Raw genomic sequence first — 19,347 nt, forward strand, 5'->3', positions numbered from 1 at the left:
AAAAGAATTATTATTTTCAATTCAAAATTTAAAATAATTTTAAATGTATTAAAAAAATTTTATTATATATATATATAAATGAATATCTTAAATATTTACAATTTATAAATTGCATATAATTTGCATAAGTACGAAGTTTTCTACTAACATTTAAGTTATTTGATATATCGAATGTCGACAGCTGTTGGTCTTTGACTAATTTCAGTACAATTCGGATTTTTGCATGTAAGACGGTGGGATTTATTTTTTTCATCAAATGCAAATGCAGAACTCACCGTTTATATTCTTCCGCGATAAATTTTGCGATAAATGAAACAATTTTTAGTAGAATATATGTTTACGCGGTGGTCATCACAAAGATATACATCAAGTAGTTGGCCTATAAAATTGTTCTGATAATCATGAATCTTCAAACACTATTCCAAGATTTCAATCCAAGGTAAAAATTTTCGCACATGAATTTAAAAATTTTTTTTTATTGATTTTCATAACAAAATTTTATGTTGTAATGAAATTTTATTATTAGTAAAATATATTAATATCGATATTGTATAAATTTTATTATAAGATGTCCTTGTGTTTAATTTTTAATATAATCTTTCTTAAAATTAATATTTAATTTATATTTGATAATTGAATCAAATATTTATTAATATTTTTAATTTTAATTTGATATTGATTCACAAGAAAAAGAATCAGAAAATTATAAATAATCATTATTTATCATGTTTTATTATTACGAGATTGTTGTTACTTTTATCGTAAATTTTCAAAAATAATCAGTTTATAAATTTTTCCATATATAATTGTTTTGTAATCATTTAAAGGATGAATAATAATAAATTCAATTGATAATAATTTATTATGAAATTTGTAATATATTTTTAATAATCTATTTAAAAAATTTAATCAATTAAGTATATGTGTAAGTATAACTGTGAATCTTGTTAAAATAAATTATAAATATAATTTATATAATTATATATAATAATAATAAAATATATGTCTATATAATATAATATAATATAATTTTTATATAGACATATATAATTTATATCTATATAAAAATAAATTTAAATAATAAATAATAAAAAATATATGCAATCAAAACAATAAATACTAATTATTCTTAATTTATATTTTAGTAAATTTTTAGTACACACCTGTTTGATGATATTTACAACATTATTTGCACTTCGTTTGGATGGTTTCATAGAATGGAGTTATTGGACTGTATTTACCCCAATATGGTTTTGGAAAAGCATGGTAATTTTAGGTGCTACTATTGGAAGTTATATTTGGTGGAGACATCCACATGCAAGATTGGAAGGAGATGCTTATGTACATTATAAAGCAATGTTGATTACATTGGCATTACATTTAATTCTGTTAATGTTTGAATTGTTAGTATGTGATAAATTAGAATCTGAAAGACATCTTTGGATGCTTGTATTTATACCTCTTATTTTCATTTCTGCAGTATCAATAGTTGTAAGTAATTTTTAATTATATAACAGAGATATAAATTAATTATATAATTATATTAAATACAGAAAATATAAATATTTTTATTTCTATAGGTGTGTATATGGGCTGCCAAACATGATCGATCATTTGAACTTGAATTATTTTGTGCAGTAAATATTTTACAATTTATTTTCTTGGCATTAAGACTAGATGGTTTTATAACATGGAGTTGGGAAGTAGTGTTTGCTCCTCTTTGGGCACTTTTATCTTTATCTTTAGTTGCAGTTCTATATGCTATAGTATTTGCTGCTGTTTTATTAAGAACACCACAAATTAATGCCAGGCAGAGGCGGACATCTTTGAATTCAGCATTAGCATATACATTTCTTGTAGTTCCAATTTTAGTGTTTCAAGTAAGAATTGCAATAATTTTAAAATTAATCTTTTCTCATGAATTTTTTTTAATAAAGATTTTATTCATTAGGTACTTTTAGCAAATAAATTGGATGGAGATATTTCATTGAATTATACAACAGTAGCAATGCCACTTTTAATATCTCATATAACACTTATTTTTATGTCATTTGATGCAAAGGGAGGAAATAGATGTAAAAAAATTATATTTAAGTATTAAATATAATTAGACATTTTGTAATAACAAAATTATTAAAAATATAAAATTTTTATTAATTTTAGGGTGGTTTGGTATTAGAAAAGATTTTTGTCATTTTTTATTGAGTTTATGCCCATTGCTTCAAGAATATGGTAATATTTCTTATCAACCAAGAAGTGAACAGGACCAACCACCATTAGAACCAATGGTATCAGAAAAAAATGAAAAACATGTTAAAAAAATTGATCTAACAAAACCTGTTGTACCTATAATATCTATTGATATGCCGGATTGATTGTGTAATTTTGGTATTATACAAATATATATAATATATATAAATAATTATAAATAAAATTCATATCAATTTAAAAAATACTTTATGTTGCAGGCCCTACTCGGGTATATAAAATATTTTTATCGATATGATTGGTTAATACCAGATACCATATCTTAACGAGTAATGGACAGGTGCGTAAATAATAGCGAAATCTATTATAAAGAAGAAAATAAAATTATTATTTTCAATACGATTTACCGTAATGAAAATCTTGTTATTGTTAAATATATTATGCGCCAAGGCAATCATAATAATTATATTACCCATTTTGTTCATGGGGCTTAAGCTTTTCACAAGGATTGTGAAAATTTTAGTAGAAAAAGCGGTAAAAATTTTTTTTAAATAAATAATTACAAAAAAGTTAAATATTGAATATCTATATAAAAATATAAAAAAGTCCCACGAGCAAATTTAGCAGTTGCAGTGCTCAAAAATATTATATTATCATTTAAAGCTGCATTAATTTTTTCTGTATCCAAACACTTAAATTATGTGTAGAATAAGCAACCAACCCGTCCACTTATTTGATTGCTCCTTTGTAATGATATAGAATAATTGCCGACCTATTTTATTAAGCCTGTTATTCGATTACACTTGTTACGTAACAATAGCATTATTATTACTTTGCCAAAAGTAGTGAATAGTAAAATGATAAACATGCCTAAGTTGGTGCTAAAAAAATTAATATCTTAGACATGTTTTGTATGCAGCTATAAACTATGTTGTTTAAAATTTAAACTAAACTTCGGTATCATGATCTGTACAAAGTTAAGTTTAATTTGTAATGTATACTTATTTTTTAAATGGATTTTCCTGCAGAATGTAATAAATGTAAATTTGAAACTTGTTGTAAAGGAAAATCTGTAATGTAAATAGACTCCAAGTTTTAGAATTTGCTAGTACTGTACAGGTCATGCCCGAAAAATTTATGTATATAGTTAGATTCCAGTGTGATTGTCTGATTTTTAGTTAATACGAAATTTATCAACATTGAATCATTTGTAAAAAAAATATTTATATGAATATAATACATATTATATATTATATATATATAGATAAAAAACAAAAAGTATAAGTAAAGCTGTGAACAGTTAAAGTAATTGCCATTTGACATTATATTTTACATTTTTTTTTTTTAAATTTTCGTTTACATTATTGAACAATCTAAATTTTTCTACTTTAATAACACTTGATTTTATCCTTAAATTAGTAAATTTGAAAAGATTAATTAATGAACAAAAACCTAGCAAAATCTGAATAATAAAATTTCTTATTTATTATATTTTATTTTTCTAAAAATGTGCTATGTATACATAAATCTTTTTTAATTATATATTATAAATTTAATTTCTTTTTAATAATAAATTTTAAAGATATATTTATAATAAGTATAATAATATATAATAAAAAACAAAAGTTACACTAGAGTAATAAACAAAAGTATTTACACTAGAATAATTTTTGTTCTAAATGTTCCTAGGAATATTTTGCAATATTTTGTCATTAAAAATTCTTATATGTATATTAACGAAGATATAAGCATTTTAATAAACGTGTTCAAAGGGCTTCGTTACTTTAAGTGTTTAAGTTAGTTTTATATACATTTAACTACTCATTAGTTGCTTAATGAATGCTACATAAATAATACATTTTGTAAATGATAATGTAAAAAACATATAGTATGCTTTTATAAAATATTGAATGATTTAAATTTTATTATATTTTTTAAAACATTAATATTCCTTTCAATGGAAAATAAATATATTATGATGTTCATAAAAGTATAAAGATATTTGTTTGGCATGATCTATATGTTATATATAATAACATTAAACATTTTTATGATAAAAAATGATATAGATTTTTGTTTACAATTAACATATATAGTTTATTGTAAACGTAGCTAATATTCGAGTATAGGTTTTCTATCGGCCTTAATAAAATAAGAGATTGGATATATCGGCTGGGATATAAGACTGAGCGCCTCGCATCCTTAGAATAGCATCATTAAGATGTACAAGAAAAAAAATAATTGCGTGAATTAAAAAACAAATAAATATTAAGGACACCGTAATTGTTAACGTTATTAGATAATTATAATTATTAAGTATACCCAATCATTTATTGTGTTATGTAGAAATAATGTACATACTCTGTTGTATTACAATTATAGACTATATCAATTATTGTATATTATACATATCTATCATGAGCGAAGGTAAATACATAGTGGTATTATTTTATTTTATATATATCACAAGATATATCATTATAATCTAATAAAGTTTATATTTTTGGTATTAATAGACACGAGCAATTTTTACAAGGCTTTTTGCGTTCTTTTTTTTCATACATATAGTTCGTATCCGATTCATCAAGTAACGTTGAATCGATACAACAAAATAAACTATAATTATAATTTTCTTGCGCTCTTGTTATAATCATTATATTGTTTCAATAATACGATCTATCAAAAAATATAGACATTTCTTATCTAAATTATATATGCAATTTCTAATTGAAAAAAATTTTTTTTTGAAAGATCTATCTTAAAATTATTAAAAATCTACAATTAAATAATATTAATCAATACTATAAGTTATAGTTTCTTACATTCTTCTGTATGTAAAAATTGGCAGAAGATAAATACGTATATTCATAAAGTTTAATTTATCAAATATTTATGCAAATATTTTTAATACGCGCAAATTACCATCAATTATTATTTTAATTGCTTACATCATTTTTAAAGTTTCAACATAGTGGAATGTATTCAGGTACCCAAGTACGACCAAGAAGTAATGATACATTCTTCGATAGTGTTGTGATGTCTAGTTCAGAATCTTCTATTAATGACGTTTCCCAAATATATAGTATTTGCAAACGTTTTGCACAGAGTGTAACAAATTCCAATAATCCTGAGCAACTGAGTGTATTAAAAAAAAACAAAGTAAATTATTATCATTTTAATTTAAAAAAGAAAAAGTACAAAGAAAAAAAAATTAAAATTTGAATTTTTATTAGCAAAAGTTAATTTAAATTTAAATCATATTACATACGTGATTTCGCAATCACCCAAAGCCACAGCACTTAAATGTGGACAATGTTCAGCGACAAAGAGTAATGCACGATCAAGTAAACCGGAACCATAAGCTGCAATCACTAGTTCAACCAAACGGGGGCATTGATATCCGATATGTAATATCGTTGTTTCCGATGGAGTTTCTCCAAAATATAAGTGCGTTATAGGAATATACGGTGCGAATAACGGACTTTGATCGTCTTCATTCGTCATATAAGATAATCTATTTTTATTATAAGATGAAATGTTATATTACATGCATGAATTAATATTGTATAATACATTTAAAAAAGATATCAAAGAATTATACTTTTTAATACATTTTAAATAATATAATATATTGAAATATATCGATCAAATTAATTAAATGTATTTCTTGTATATGGATATTTGGACAACAATAAGAATTCTAATTGATGATATAGTTTATATTTTAGTTTGTTCAAATAGTTATAATCTTTTTAGAAAATAAGAATAGTGAAGTAGTAATGAATTTACAATTAATATAATTAAGTTAATATAATGTGCACTCACAGCACAAGATTTATATTCGGTAAATGATTGGAAAATGAAAACCAAGCTTTATCGCTCACTCGTGGAAGTGGTTTTGTTTCTGGATGTACTTCCAATCGTAGAGTTTCCAATTGCACTTGTTTTTCGGAACTCAAAGCTAATAGCAATTCGTCACTAAGCAATGAATAAGACAATGATAATTCTTGCAGATAACAGCAGTAATTAACCAATGCTTCAATTCCTGGAAAAATAATTTATAAATATAATATTATTCGTAATTATTATTAATGTTAAATTAATTAAATTTATTTAAGAAGAAATGAAACATTGAATTATCTCTTAAAAAATCAAACCTTCAGGTAATAATCGGGGAAATCCTTTAATACGTAAAAGTTGCAAAGTTTTCGAAGAATCCTCATCACTTCCAGGACGATTCTTCTTTTGTTCGATCAAGTCATTGTTTGATATTTTCATAATTTTAAATTTATCATTGGCGATATCCAAAAAGTCAAGTTTTACAGTATTCATTAGTGCCAACATCTATCAATAAATATTATTTATACTAATTATTTATAGTAATTTTATAAGAGTTTCTATCTTTTAAATTACAATGAAAAACTAGTTTTATTCAATTTTATTTTCAAGTTTTTTATTTTGAAAAAGCATAACTTCATTTGATTTTTATTGACATACTGATTTATAAACAAATAAATAATAAATTATTCAAAATATAATGATAAAATGTCTTTATATACTTTAATGATTTTAATCAAAATAATATATAATCTAATCAATAATTTCTGGTATCCCTTTGCATCAAGTGAATTCCTTAATGATTCCATGCCGGTTTAATGTGTTAAATTTTTATATTCACATACAATTTAAAAATTTTCACAGAAAAATTCACTACTTAAATACCTTATCTATTCCAACAATTTACATAATTGAGTCTAAAAACAGCCGTAGAAATTACAAACTATAAACGATTTCTCAAAATATAATCAGCGTTAGCGTGCAGAGTAGTCTCGACAATAAATAACTTTTAATAACTTCTCAAAACTTGCGGATCGAAAGGAGTGTAACGTCGAGGAACGCAACACTAAGACTCGAACTCAAAGCAAGATCGTGGTTATCGCGTTCCTCTAAGGAAGCAGTGAGAAAAAGCGAAAGGACGATTGGAAAGGCTGTTGTAAAATTATTGTGCAAGAGACAACATTGATCGAATTGGGCCGAGACGGAGAGTCTAGTGACTAGGACATACACGTGCTAGGCATGCATCGATAGTTGCACCGATCTGCTGCATACTTTAAAAGTATATGTGCAGTACGCTTTCATCGTATATCCAGTAAAAGGATCGTTACCCACAGAAAGCGGTCATGGACTTCAGTAAAATGTTCCTTAGCTAACTAACTATTCACGTGTTTGCATTTGTAGATCACGTGTAATTTCTTAAAGTGATCATAGCTTAAATTTTCACTCTTTGCATAGAAATCTATTTCTCCCGAATTTGGTTATTCTTATTCTTTCTCAATATGTTCCAATTTATGTCAAATGTCAATTTTATATTATTTTTATAGTTTAATTAATAACTCATTAGAGAAAAGAAAAATCATTTTGAAATTTTCAAATAAGAGAATTATTATAATCACTTTAATTCTCTGCATTAGAAAGATCTAAAATTTGAAAAATAATATTATAAGTTCAGCTTCTAATATAAGTCTATCTTATAATCTAAATTATAAATTTAAATGATTTGATATAAAACATATAAAAAAAAATATAAATGTATTAAAAAAATCTGATAAAATCTGTATTAACGAAATATGAATAATTTAATATTTTAATATTATATTTAACAAAATATGATATGAATAAAAGGAGATCATGAAGCTTATTGCCAATTTCATTCACGTATTTCCTCTGCCATTCATGCATCGTAGAGAAATGAAATTAATATAAATCATTATTAAATATATTATTCGATATAAATATATTAAATAAAATATATTAAATATTTAATTTTTCGTATATTTATAAAAAAAACAAAGCTGAAAAAAATTTAATTATATTTTACAAATCTATTTGACTTAAAAATATAATAGCCGAAATCGTAAGTAAAAAGAATAATCATAAAAATTAAAACTTCATATAAATATGTATGACATTTTATCATATACAATATTTATATGTTTATACACATATATAGAGTATTCCAAAAAATGAGAATTTTTGGAAAAATTTTTACAAATGTTTGAAATTATCTCAAAAATCTCCAACTGGTGTTTCTATATTTTTGAGACTACACTCTATATATACGATACGGTAAATCATAAAGATATTAATGACGCTAATAACTTATCTATTAATAAGTACTTATTAACTTTTTAGAATCTATTAACATTAATCTAATTTTATGTAACATAACTATAATGTTGTTTTATTTATTTTAATTTAATCAATATATTTAAGTAATGTTATAAAATTTTCATTTAAGAAATTCATAAAAGAGAAACTTATATAATACAATCCTATTAACAAAGTTCTATTTAACACAGAAACTTCGAATGGCATATGTTGAAACATGAGAAAATTCATATGTAAAAAAATATTACCTATTATCCTGGTTGCGATTAAATTTTATGTTCCTCAAAAACGGTAAAACCTTTTTGAGGATAAGATAATTTGTATTCTTTAAAAATGAAACCCATTTATTTTCACAATAGTCCGCTGTCAGCATTCAATTCGATTGTCCGTCATTATCTAAAATAATGATACATTGTTATCAAACAATAAAATTATTGTTTTAATGAATTATTTGATATAACCATTAATATCGCTTCATTTCCAAAAAATTAACTTTTTTTTTTAGTTTTCTTGTTAGAAAATATTTTATGCAACACAAATTTTACGATTTATCAAACTTTAATATCATATTACGTATTTCTTTCTGAATCACTGCTCAATGATTAATCACAACTATTAAACGCAGATTCATTTTATTGCAGATCGAAACGAAACAACACTTTATATTTTTTTAATTTACTGTCCTTATTGTTTCATATGTCACTTTCGAAATCAAACACGGAAGGAATTTTCTGTTTTAATGAATATTTTTCGTTACAAGTTCATGCAAACTTGATTCAGTCTCAATACTGTACTTGCTATAATGTTTCTGACGCACACAACACTCCTGTTTGTATAGTACACTGAACACGTGTTGAGAAGCTCACGTGTACTATGCCTATTGACACCTGTATGAGCTTTACAAGCATTTGTTCATAAATATTATATGTATAATGTATTGTTATATGTATACGTGTGTGTGTGTGTGTGTATATATATAATTAATGTGAATAATTATGTATATATGTATATGTATATATTTATATATACATGATTGTTCAAATAATATGCGTCATCATAGCTGCGTTTTAATTGCATTTCTGTTAGAAAAATATTGAATATTTAATGAATACTTTTAAAAATTAAAAATTAATAATTAACGAATTAAAAAAAAAATTAAAAACAAATTTTGTTTTAATAAAAAAAAAATATACTTATCTTTTAAGGGTTTATTATTATAATATTATATATTTCTTTGAAATGATGAAATAATTTGATCATTTTAAATTTTATCTTTTATATTTGAATATATTCAATAAAAAAAAAAGTCAAAAAAAAAAAGAATAAATTACATGTAAAAAGATAGAATAATTTTTTAAATATTTCAAGTTTAGTATTTAATAATACAATTTTACAATTTAATAGTATCTTTTTATGATTAAAAATTATTATCTTTAATTAGTTAATATATTTTTTTAATTGTAAAAAAAATTGTTTATTTATAAACAAATATATAAACATTTTTATTGTTCATTGAAAATTATTAAATTTCTCACTATTAAAAGTTTTTTGAATTTTATAAAGACATGAAGATTATTATTTTTCAGTAGAATGCTATAAAATTTTTTTCTACTTTTTTTGTTATCATATTAGGGCTTTCGTTTTTTTTAATTTCCACTTATTCTTTGTGTAATATACCAGAATATATTTTATAATATATATATTTACAATAAAGATTAAAACACTGTAATCTTGCAAGACAAATAATAAAAATGCATATTTATAATTTATAATTCATGATCACACGTCACCAGTAACAATAAATAAAGAAAATAAATAATGAAAGAAAGATAGAAATAGACTAAAAATTAGAGAAATCAGCGCCATCTTCAGAGTGCCGCAAATGAAACATATAAAAGGAAAAAAATAAAAGATAAAATGAATATAAAATAAGAATTGACTTTTAATGCCATCTTTTGATTAATAAAAACAATTCATCAAATATTTTAAAATATTTAAGAGATGACGTTAAAAGCTAATTCTTACTTTATTTCACTTTTAAAAAAATATCTTTGTTACATAAGAGATGGCGATAAAGGTTAATTCTTATTCTATCTATCCTTTTCTTATTATTTTCTGTCCTTTCTTTATGTGTTTCATTTGCGGCACTCTGAAGATGGCGCTAATTTCCTAATTTTTAGTGTATCTCTATCTTTCTCTTATTATTTACTTTCCTTGTCTTTTTGTTTTGCAAAATTTATAGATAGAACTTAGATATTTAACTTTATTATCCTTTTTAGGAATTTAATCTTTTTTTGTTTGTATTACATAAATATTAATATTTATATTTTTTATAAAAAATCTCACAAATTGATATTTTTTTTACATAATACAAAATATGAATATAATTTTTACTTTATGAACTTATTGAACAGAATTCAATTCATATATGAATCTGTTTATTATCAGTAGCAATAAAAAAATCTAAAAAGATACAAAAAAATCTATAAATATAATTCAATATATGTAATATAATAAATAATATATTAATTATAATAATATATAATATTAATAAATAATTTATAAAAGAATATATTAAAGAAATTATTTTTAAAATCTATTGATTTTATTAACTTTTGTGATTGAACTCTATATAATTGTTATATTCATTATATACATTAAACATAGAGAATATTTTTGAATGTAAAATATAGTCTATTCTATATCTGCAATCTTTTTGCTGAATCGATAATATTGAAAATGACATAAAATGATAAAGGTATTCTGAAATCTTCCAAGCATGAAACAAAAATACATTGGATGTTAGATCTATTCTATCTCTTGTTTGAGGTTTAACCTTTACAAAGAGAATCCACGGTACTTATCGAAATAAAACAAACTCTTGACAGGTGTCTCACGAAAGAAAAAATGGCAAAATATTTAAATTATGGATTCTTTTTAATATTTTTTATCCTAAATTTAGGTAAGACAAAAAGAGCGTGAAATTTTGTTTTAAAAATATAATAAATAAAATTATCATATTAAAGAATTAAGTAATTTTTAATGAGCAAGTAATTTAATAAAATTATAAAATTTACAAAGTTATAAAATTATAAAATTTTTATTTATTTTAAAATAAATTTAGGAAAAATTTATTTTATTTGAAAAATTTTTATTAGTTAGAAAAACCAATAATTTTGTTCATTATATATATAAAACAAAATTATTAAATTTGTGTAATAAAATTAAAAAATGTAATATTCTTATTTATAGCGGCCGCAGAACGAATAAAAGATATGATTTACATGAATTTTGAAGGAGTTGCTGCCTGTTTTCGTAGACATAATGGAACACATCAATTTGGATGTTCTTGTAAGTTTATAATGTTATATTACATTATTCTTTTTTTCATTATTTAGTTTTATAGAAAAAATTTAATTTTCAATTTCTTCTATATAATAATTTTGACTTAAATATATTTATTATTTATAATAAAGTTAATAAAATATTATACTATTTGTTATAGCAAATAGGTCAGGAAGTGTTGGCATTATTCATTTAGTTGAAGGTGAAAGTGATATTAGGTGGCTTGAATATAATGCAACTGCTGGAGAATATACTGTAGTTCTTACATTTTCTATGTTTACCAGAAATACATTACTTAGATTAAGAAATACACATAAGATAAATGGAGTTTTATTAGCTAGAAATATTAGTCAACCACGTCCTGATTTTTATTCTCCTGAAGATACTTGTCCTAATAGATATTCAGGATATAAAAAGTGCAATGATGCTTCTCCATGGAATCCTAGTGGATCTTCATTACTTATGGAAGATTGGCCTTTCCCAATGTTTTATACAGAGGTTGGCTTTAAATCTCTTATATCATTTATTCTTAAAATTTATATATTTTTCTCTTTTATTTTTACTTATTATAGTATCTCTAAATTATCTATTTTAATTTTAATTCTAGAATCAAACATTGATAGAAGCTATAAGATCTTGTTTCTTGACACATAATGCATATGATCTAAAAAATCAAAAATATAGACCACTATGTGCATTAGAAATGAAATCATTCATGTTTGCTGCAATTAATTCTGAATCTTGCATTAAACGTAGTGATTTTAAGTTAAATTTCAATCCAACACAATTTTGTGATCCATTGGGAGATAGAAATATATATTGGCCTTTAGCTCCCATAAATAAAGATAACAATTCCATAATATTAGTAATAGCCAGATTAGATGCTTCTTCTTTATTTGATGGAATATCACCTGGAGCAGAAAATGTAGTTACAGGATTAGTAACTCTACTTGCAACTGCTTATTATTTGAATATCTTAGCTAAAGATATTGTACTAAATAGTAAGTATGAAATTGTATAATGTACAATATAAACTATGCATATATAAATAATTTTTAATTGTCTTTTTTTTTTTTTCAGACACTAATGTTGTCTTTGCTTTATTAAATGGTGAAGCTTTTGACTATATAGGATCTAGTAGACTAATTTATGATTTGAAAGAAGGTAATTTTAATGCATTAGGTGGAGTAAATTTAAAATTTGATGATATTAAGAGTGTAATTGAATTTGGTCAGCTGACTAAAGGAAAATTATATGTACATTCTAATAATGCACAAAACGACGAAATAATAAATAAAATCAGTACAGTCTTACATGCAGATGTTATGGAAAATAGTGTTCCACCTACATCTATACAAAGTTTCTTAGAAGAAAAACCAAATTTAACTGCCATTGTTATAAGCAATCACGGTAAACAATTTGAAAATAAATATTATAATGGAATTTTGGATAATGCAGAAAGTCTTAATTTTAATAGGTATTAATATTAAGATTTTTTAATATTAAATTTTATATATATTTTTATCTTAATTTCTTATTATATAAAATATTTTTTATTAGGAGCGGCATAAATGAGCTTGCAACTGTTTTAGCAAAAATAGCAGTTGATGTCGCTAAAATTCTTTATAAAAAAGTATCTGGTAATGAGCCTCCATCCATAGATAATTCTTCTGTTGAATATCAAATTTCGGAAATGTTGATTTGTTACCTAGAAAGTGCTAACTGTCCTTTATTTCATGCTGTTTCACCTCCAAATGCTAAATTAATTAATCAAGTTTTATCATTATATGTTGGTGTACATAGAGTACCGAATACTGCCACTACATTAACTGGTCAACTTCTTGCATATTTGACTAGAGAAGAAGTTCCACATATGACAGAAGCGACATGTTACGAAAATCATCTTATTTGGATGGATGATTATAATTCTACAGGTTTATGTATAAATTCTACTGTAAATTATAGTACAGCTATGAGTCCTGCATTTATCATTGATGGTAAGTTTATTAAGTTATTATAAATTTGTTTTTTTTTTAACAAAGCATTAAATTTTTATATTTTGAATAGGATACGATATGAAATCAGGAGTTTATTCAACATGGACAGAATCCATATGGCAAACTTTAAGTGTAAGAATGTTTCTGAAACCTTCAGTAGCTACAGAACAACTTACTATGATTTTAGGAACTTCAGTAGCTAGTATATCATTCGTCCTTGTATGGTTTATTAATTCCCGGGCTGATATATTGTTTAATTCAAGGTAATTTAATAATTTTAATATGAAAAATAAATAATACTGAGTTAATTGATTACTATGTTAAATATTAAAGAAATTTGTTTTAGAAGAACTCTAAACTGTTAGGGATACGCTGCGGACCACATATCAATGGCCAGATTGGATCATCGAGAAAACGAAGATGTTCCAGTAACTAGTCTTTGAATGTATGGTACGCTCTCGGACAATTTTTATACCTCAATATATTTCGATGCCACCGACTTCTAATTACTATGTTATCATTATATTATGATAACAATTTAATCAAATTTTTGCACCTGTTAGTATAATGGAAGTATTCACGCGTTCGCTTAATTTATCATGTCCCTTTATATTTTCATGTATATGCATAAATGTATAATATGTGTACTCAATGAATTCATGAAATTTTTTTAAATTCCATAAAAAATTAATACGAGAGTATTACATCTGCATCTCAAGATAATGAGCGTATATTAACATTAAAAAAATCTATTAAATTCATAGTTCATTAGAATTCTTTTGTACACAATTAAATTATACATTTATAGATAGTACGATATAGTATTTTCGAGGATTATTTAATTCCACATTGATTTTTTCTTATTCATGAACATTTATTATTATAAATGTCATGCATGTATTTGATTCGTATTATAGTAAATTGTTGACAATTTGTGGTATATCTATCGAAATGTAATAGTGGTAATAATTTTAATTAATTTTATATTTCTCTGTTTATTTATTATAGTTATCTTGTTTGGAAACGAAATGATGTTATGCAGGATATTTAATTTGTTTAAAACAAAGTTTTTGCTCATGATAGCTAAAAAAATAGATAATTAATTATATGAATACTTAAATGCAATAGTAATGTAATATATATATAATATACTTTTCTAATCACTATCATAAAAATATAAAAAATTTAAATTTAAATTGCAATAAGAATTTTTTCGATTAAAAAGCAATTTGAAATTATATTCTTTCAGCTTTTCATATTTAGCATATTTACAATATTTATTAATTATTAATTTTTTTAATATAAAAAATAGATAAAAAAACAAGATTATTTGATCTAGAAATTCATACTAAAATTATGTGAAAAAAATTAAAATTTTTTTGTCAAAAATTAAAATAAATTGTAAAAAAAACTTTAGAAAAATATTTGTAAATATGTAATCTAATTTGAGCGCATTTTATAAAAACAATGTAAATATGTTATAAAAAGAATTAATTACTAAATTTTTTTCTTTCTTCATTATATAGAATCATTTATAAATACTTATATACTTATATAACTTCTTGCAATTTCATACTTTTTTAAAAATATATAAGTACGATAAATAATGTAATTGACTGGTATTTTGTTAAATATGAGTACATAGTCTTATTAATAATAATAAAATATTTTATATGATAAATGTAAACCAATTTAAATTTTACTCAAATTTTCCTAATTTTTCTAAATTATAATTTATTTTATTTCATGAAGGTATATTTCTTCTATTAAATATTTTTATTAGTATCTTATAATTAAATCTAGGATATAATTATTTGTTGGAAACTATTAATATCTGAAGGTTAAAAATCTTTAAAAATTAGAAACACATTTTGCAAGCGTGATGGCGTTTATTATTAATAAACAATTTATTTAACAGGACCTTGATGTACACGAGAAAGAAGTATTCACGTTGTTTATTTATGCTTTTTTTTTTAAATATGTATGTAAATATGTAATATGTTTAATTTATGATTTAAAATTTCAAGTTAGGAATGAACCTTTCTATGTTCTATAATTTTTTGTTATATATTTGCATATAGATTTTGTAATATTATACAAGTATTTATTAATTTATTTCTTTTAGATTTTTCAAATATTTGTAAAATATTCTATAAATAAACTATAACATATTTCTTATAAACATTTCATTGATATCAATTAAATAACAAAATATAGTGAAAAAGAGAAATATTGATAAACAAAAAAAAATTGATAGTTTATAATACAGATAAAGTTAACGAAAAGAAAATCTAAAATTTGTTTGAAAAATTTGTAAAATAAGAAGAAAGAATATAATTATTTTATTCTTTGCACATATATAGTAAAATAAAATTTTTTTAATATTTTGCGCATTGCATCTTAATACATATACAATATATGTATATAATAAATTTTAAAAATTTCCTTTTAAAATAGAAATTCTTTTAAGCTATAATATTGCAAAATAAAAATGAAATATTAATGGTATAACGAATCATAAAACAATATGCGAAATATAATGTATAAAATATACATTATATATATTTTTAGTATATTAATTATAAAAATTTATAGAAGATAAGCAAATAATTTAAGATAATCAGATACTAAAGTTAATTTTATATCAAAAGATTTTTATTATTGTTATTTTTGGTCCATTCCTACTTTTTTAATTATTTTAGAGCTTGCATTTCAATCAATTGATGCAATAATAAATTTGGAGATTTGTTCTTATACATTGGAAAAGTGAAAATATTAAGATGTTTTGAATTTCTATATTTTTATTTATATTATAAGTATATAATTCGTCCAATATTTCTGAAATTGTTAATTATAGTAAATTTACATCTTTTACTACTCTCTGACTATTTAAAGAAATATATGGAATATTAATTTTTCTTTTTTTCAAAATATTAAAGTTTCTAAAATATAAAAATCATATGTATATTCAATAAGAAGTATAGATATAGAAACGCAAAAACCCATAAAAGATAAAAAAAAATAATATTTTAAACAAGTTTACAGATCGAGCATTAAGTTTTTTCAATGCAAGCTCTAATTTTTTCATTATTTTTAATTATTTCTGGCAAATGTATTTATCTATCTGTATTTGTTTACGAGTTTTTTTGTATTGTGTGTTCGTGTTTATTTTGAATTAATTCATAATTTTCGGTATACAAGTATGAAGTAGGAGGCTGGGCACCGCCCACCGAATTATCACAGTCGTCTGGTGCCGCAGCACATACGTATACGTGGTTCAGCCTTATAACCTACCTCTTAATCTATCATTATTTTATAATTATACTTAGTTGAGAGTGTACAGTATAGTCCCGTACTAGGTGATTGACGCGATACGAACTGATCCTTAGTTCTATTCTTTTACGTAGAGTGCGAATTTATTGCTGGTATTTGTAAATACAAACGACCTAATATTGGTACGAGCGATTGTAGATTTTTTTTTTATTAATTACTGCTCCTATTAAAGATGAAAGCAAAGTAGCATTAAATAATATTCTTTCAAATTTTTTCGTTAATTTGTTTTTTTTTTTTTTTTTTTTTTTTTTCATAATTTTATCCACAATCGTTCGACCCCCCTTTTTTTTTACTTACATCACTACACCGTATATGGAGCTATACTGTATAATGAAAGCTGTCTTCAATTGATGATATCGTTTTACTAAGCCTCGATCAACTTGTTTCTTTCTTCTAAAACTTTTTTAACAGTTTCAAGCAGTTTCAACTATTAGAGTAGAAATCGGTTATCGTACAATGCTCAGAAAAAGCTCGTAAGCTACTAATGGAAGCACTTTGTGCCTGTTCGGCTATGTACATCAATTACATTTCGGAATAAATATAAAATTCCAATTAATAGCAAAATAAATCTGATTTAAATGACAAAACTTATAACTTTTTTTTCTTCTTAACAAAAATCACTTAAAATTTTTATATAGTTGTAATTAAATATATATTTGCTATTTTTTCATCATTGCATCTGTAAAATTTAATTTTATTATTTTGTTATATTCTTTTAATAACAAATCAATGATCAAAAATCGACTATGTATGTAGAAAATTCTCTAATTGTTTCAATCAATGGATTAGCGTTCATTTATTAGCCATATGACTATAGATTATAAATTTCTTTATAGATACATGTAATGGCCACGTTAGAAATCAAGAGAGTGCTGTATACTAACACTTGACATCGATATAGTTTATTAAAAAATTCTGAATTCATTGCAAATGAATAATATTTCCCTTTTTTTTTTTTTTTTAAATTCTTGAATTTAAATAACACTTATTGATCTCATCTTAACATATTTTATAAATCTATAGAATATAATTAAATACACAAAAATAGTTTCTATTACAGCTATAAAAAAAAAAAAATAAAAGTACAATAGCGATCATTTTTAAATAGATTAAAAGAATAGTAAAAGAAATGTGAAAATTATTGCTAATCGTTTTCTTAGGCAATTACATTTCTATATGTTTAAATGATTATTTAAAAAATGCTTGCTTTTTTTAGAATAGCACTTCGAAGGCAGTCAAAGATCTGAGAAGCATATTTGAACAATGTTGAGAATGTGATGGACGGAACGCTTGGAAATAATTAAAGAACAATCGAAGACAAGTTATAGGAAGAGCATATATATATATACATGATTAATTATCATGAAATTTAAAACAATTTCCATTGATTTTTTAATTAAAAATTACATCTTGCTAAGTATTCAGCACTCGCGATCTGGAGGACACTGTCAGTAAAACGCAACCAATCATATGCAGACAGCGAATGTATGAACACTTACATCCCTAAGATGGCATGTGTCGAGGAGCTTTAGACTTTTTTTTCTCTGTTGTTACGAGAGTGTTATTATTAATCATATTCTTCTTCATTTTTTCCTCTTGTTTTCTTCTTGGACAATCGCACTAATGTTATTTTCCTTTATTTCTAATAGTCCTTGTATATTGTATATGTACAGCAGTACCACATTTGTTCAACTGCGATACACGCATTTTTTTAAAGACGACACTTAGAGTTTAAAAATATAATCATCATATATTTAAAGTAGCATTATATTATCATTGTTGTTGTTATCGTTATTAGTCGTAATAGTATTATTATTATTAATAATATTATTGTTATTATTATTATTATTATTATTATTATTATTATTATTATTATTATTATTATTATCTTGGAGGGATAGCACTTCGCTATGTCACGACACTGCAGAGCTGAACAAAGACTAAACGCGGAAGTTACCACGCTCTTTAATGGCACGAAGAGTACAAGACTGAGATTGTTACCATCTTATTGACCGATCATCATAATCATCTATTAATTTATCATGATTTTTTGAGAGTTAGATTTTTCTTTCCTTTTTTGATAGTTGGCGATCGATCACAAAAACATATCTCGTCTATTTTAATGTAGTAGCACAATATCATCATAGTTTATTTTAATTAGGAAGGGTTGAGAACGACCGTTCATTGTCGTTATTAAGATTTCTATATTATACATAGTCTCATATGGACGATTTCGATAACGCTATAGAAAGTACTAAGTATATACAGAAATATTTTTATTTCTGTCAGAACTATT

General features: G+C 23.4%; 3 protein-coding genes across 11 annotated transcripts; 2 read left to right on the forward strand and 1 right to left on the reverse strand.

Annotated features, from left to right (window-relative positions):
• Positions 1-142: 142 nt before the first annotated feature.
• Positions 143-4,128, forward strand: LOC100872183 (transmembrane protein 185B). 2 transcript variants are annotated; one of them, XM_003695174.4, is made up of 6 exons: positions 143-439; positions 1,146-1,491; positions 1,581-1,880; positions 1,952-2,075; positions 2,164-2,388; positions 2,469-4,128. In XM_003695174.4, the coding sequence occupies exons 1-5, from the start codon at positions 402-404 to the stop codon at positions 2,373-2,375; spliced, it is 1,020 nt and encodes a 339-aa protein (XP_003695222.1). In that variant the 5' UTR covers positions 143-401; the 3' UTR covers positions 2,376-2,388; positions 2,469-4,128. The 2 variants fall into 2 exon arrangements, with proteins under 2 accessions (XP_003695222.1, XP_012344104.1); XM_012488650.3 differs by having other exon boundaries at positions 166-439; positions 2,164-2,379; positions 2,469-2,687.
• A 389-nt stretch (positions 4,129-4,517) lies between these two features.
• On the reverse strand, positions 4,518-10,243 carry LOC100866741 (F-box/LRR-repeat protein 3). Of its 6 annotated transcripts, none has more exons than XM_086907684.1 (6): positions 10,084-10,243; positions 8,625-8,772; positions 6,366-6,552; positions 6,034-6,253; positions 5,477-5,722; positions 4,518-5,343 (listed from the first exon to the last, which is right to left on the reverse strand). In XM_086907684.1, the coding sequence occupies exons 3-6, from the start codon at positions 6,550-6,552 to the stop codon at positions 5,172-5,174; spliced, it is 825 nt and encodes a 274-aa protein (XP_086763810.1). In that variant the 5' UTR covers positions 8,625-8,772; positions 10,084-10,243; the 3' UTR covers positions 4,518-5,171. The 6 variants fall into 6 exon arrangements, with proteins under 6 accessions (XP_086763810.1, XP_086763811.1, XP_012344151.2 ...); XM_086907685.1 differs by having other exon boundaries at positions 10,054-10,176; XM_012488697.3 differs by lacking the exon at positions 10,084-10,243 and adding an exon at positions 8,838-9,272.
• A 911-nt stretch (positions 10,244-11,154) lies between these two features.
• On the forward strand, positions 11,155-15,405 carry Nct (Nicastrin). Of its 3 annotated transcripts, none has more exons than XM_003695167.4 (8): positions 11,155-11,338; positions 11,629-11,727; positions 11,882-12,219; positions 12,329-12,722; positions 12,802-13,198; positions 13,282-13,718; positions 13,789-13,981; positions 14,052-15,405. In XM_003695167.4, the coding sequence occupies exons 1-8, from the start codon at positions 11,284-11,286 to the stop codon at positions 14,062-14,064; spliced, it is 1,926 nt and encodes a 641-aa protein (XP_003695215.1). In that variant the 5' UTR covers positions 11,155-11,283; the 3' UTR covers positions 14,065-15,405. The 3 variants fall into 3 exon arrangements, with proteins under 3 accessions (XP_003695215.1, XP_086763812.1, XP_012344146.1); XM_086907686.1 differs by having other exon boundaries at positions 14,065-15,405; XM_012488692.3 differs by having other exon boundaries at positions 14,068-15,405.
• The last annotated feature ends 3,942 nt before the right edge of the window (positions 15,406-19,347 follow it).

This window comes from Apis florea, unplaced genomic scaffold, assembly GCF_048593485.1.
Source record: "Apis florea isolate Af1SG1 unplaced genomic scaffold, ASM4859348v1 contig_2897_pilon, whole genome shotgun sequence".
NCBI lineage: Eukaryota > Metazoa > Arthropoda > Insecta > Hymenoptera > Apidae > Apis > Apis florea.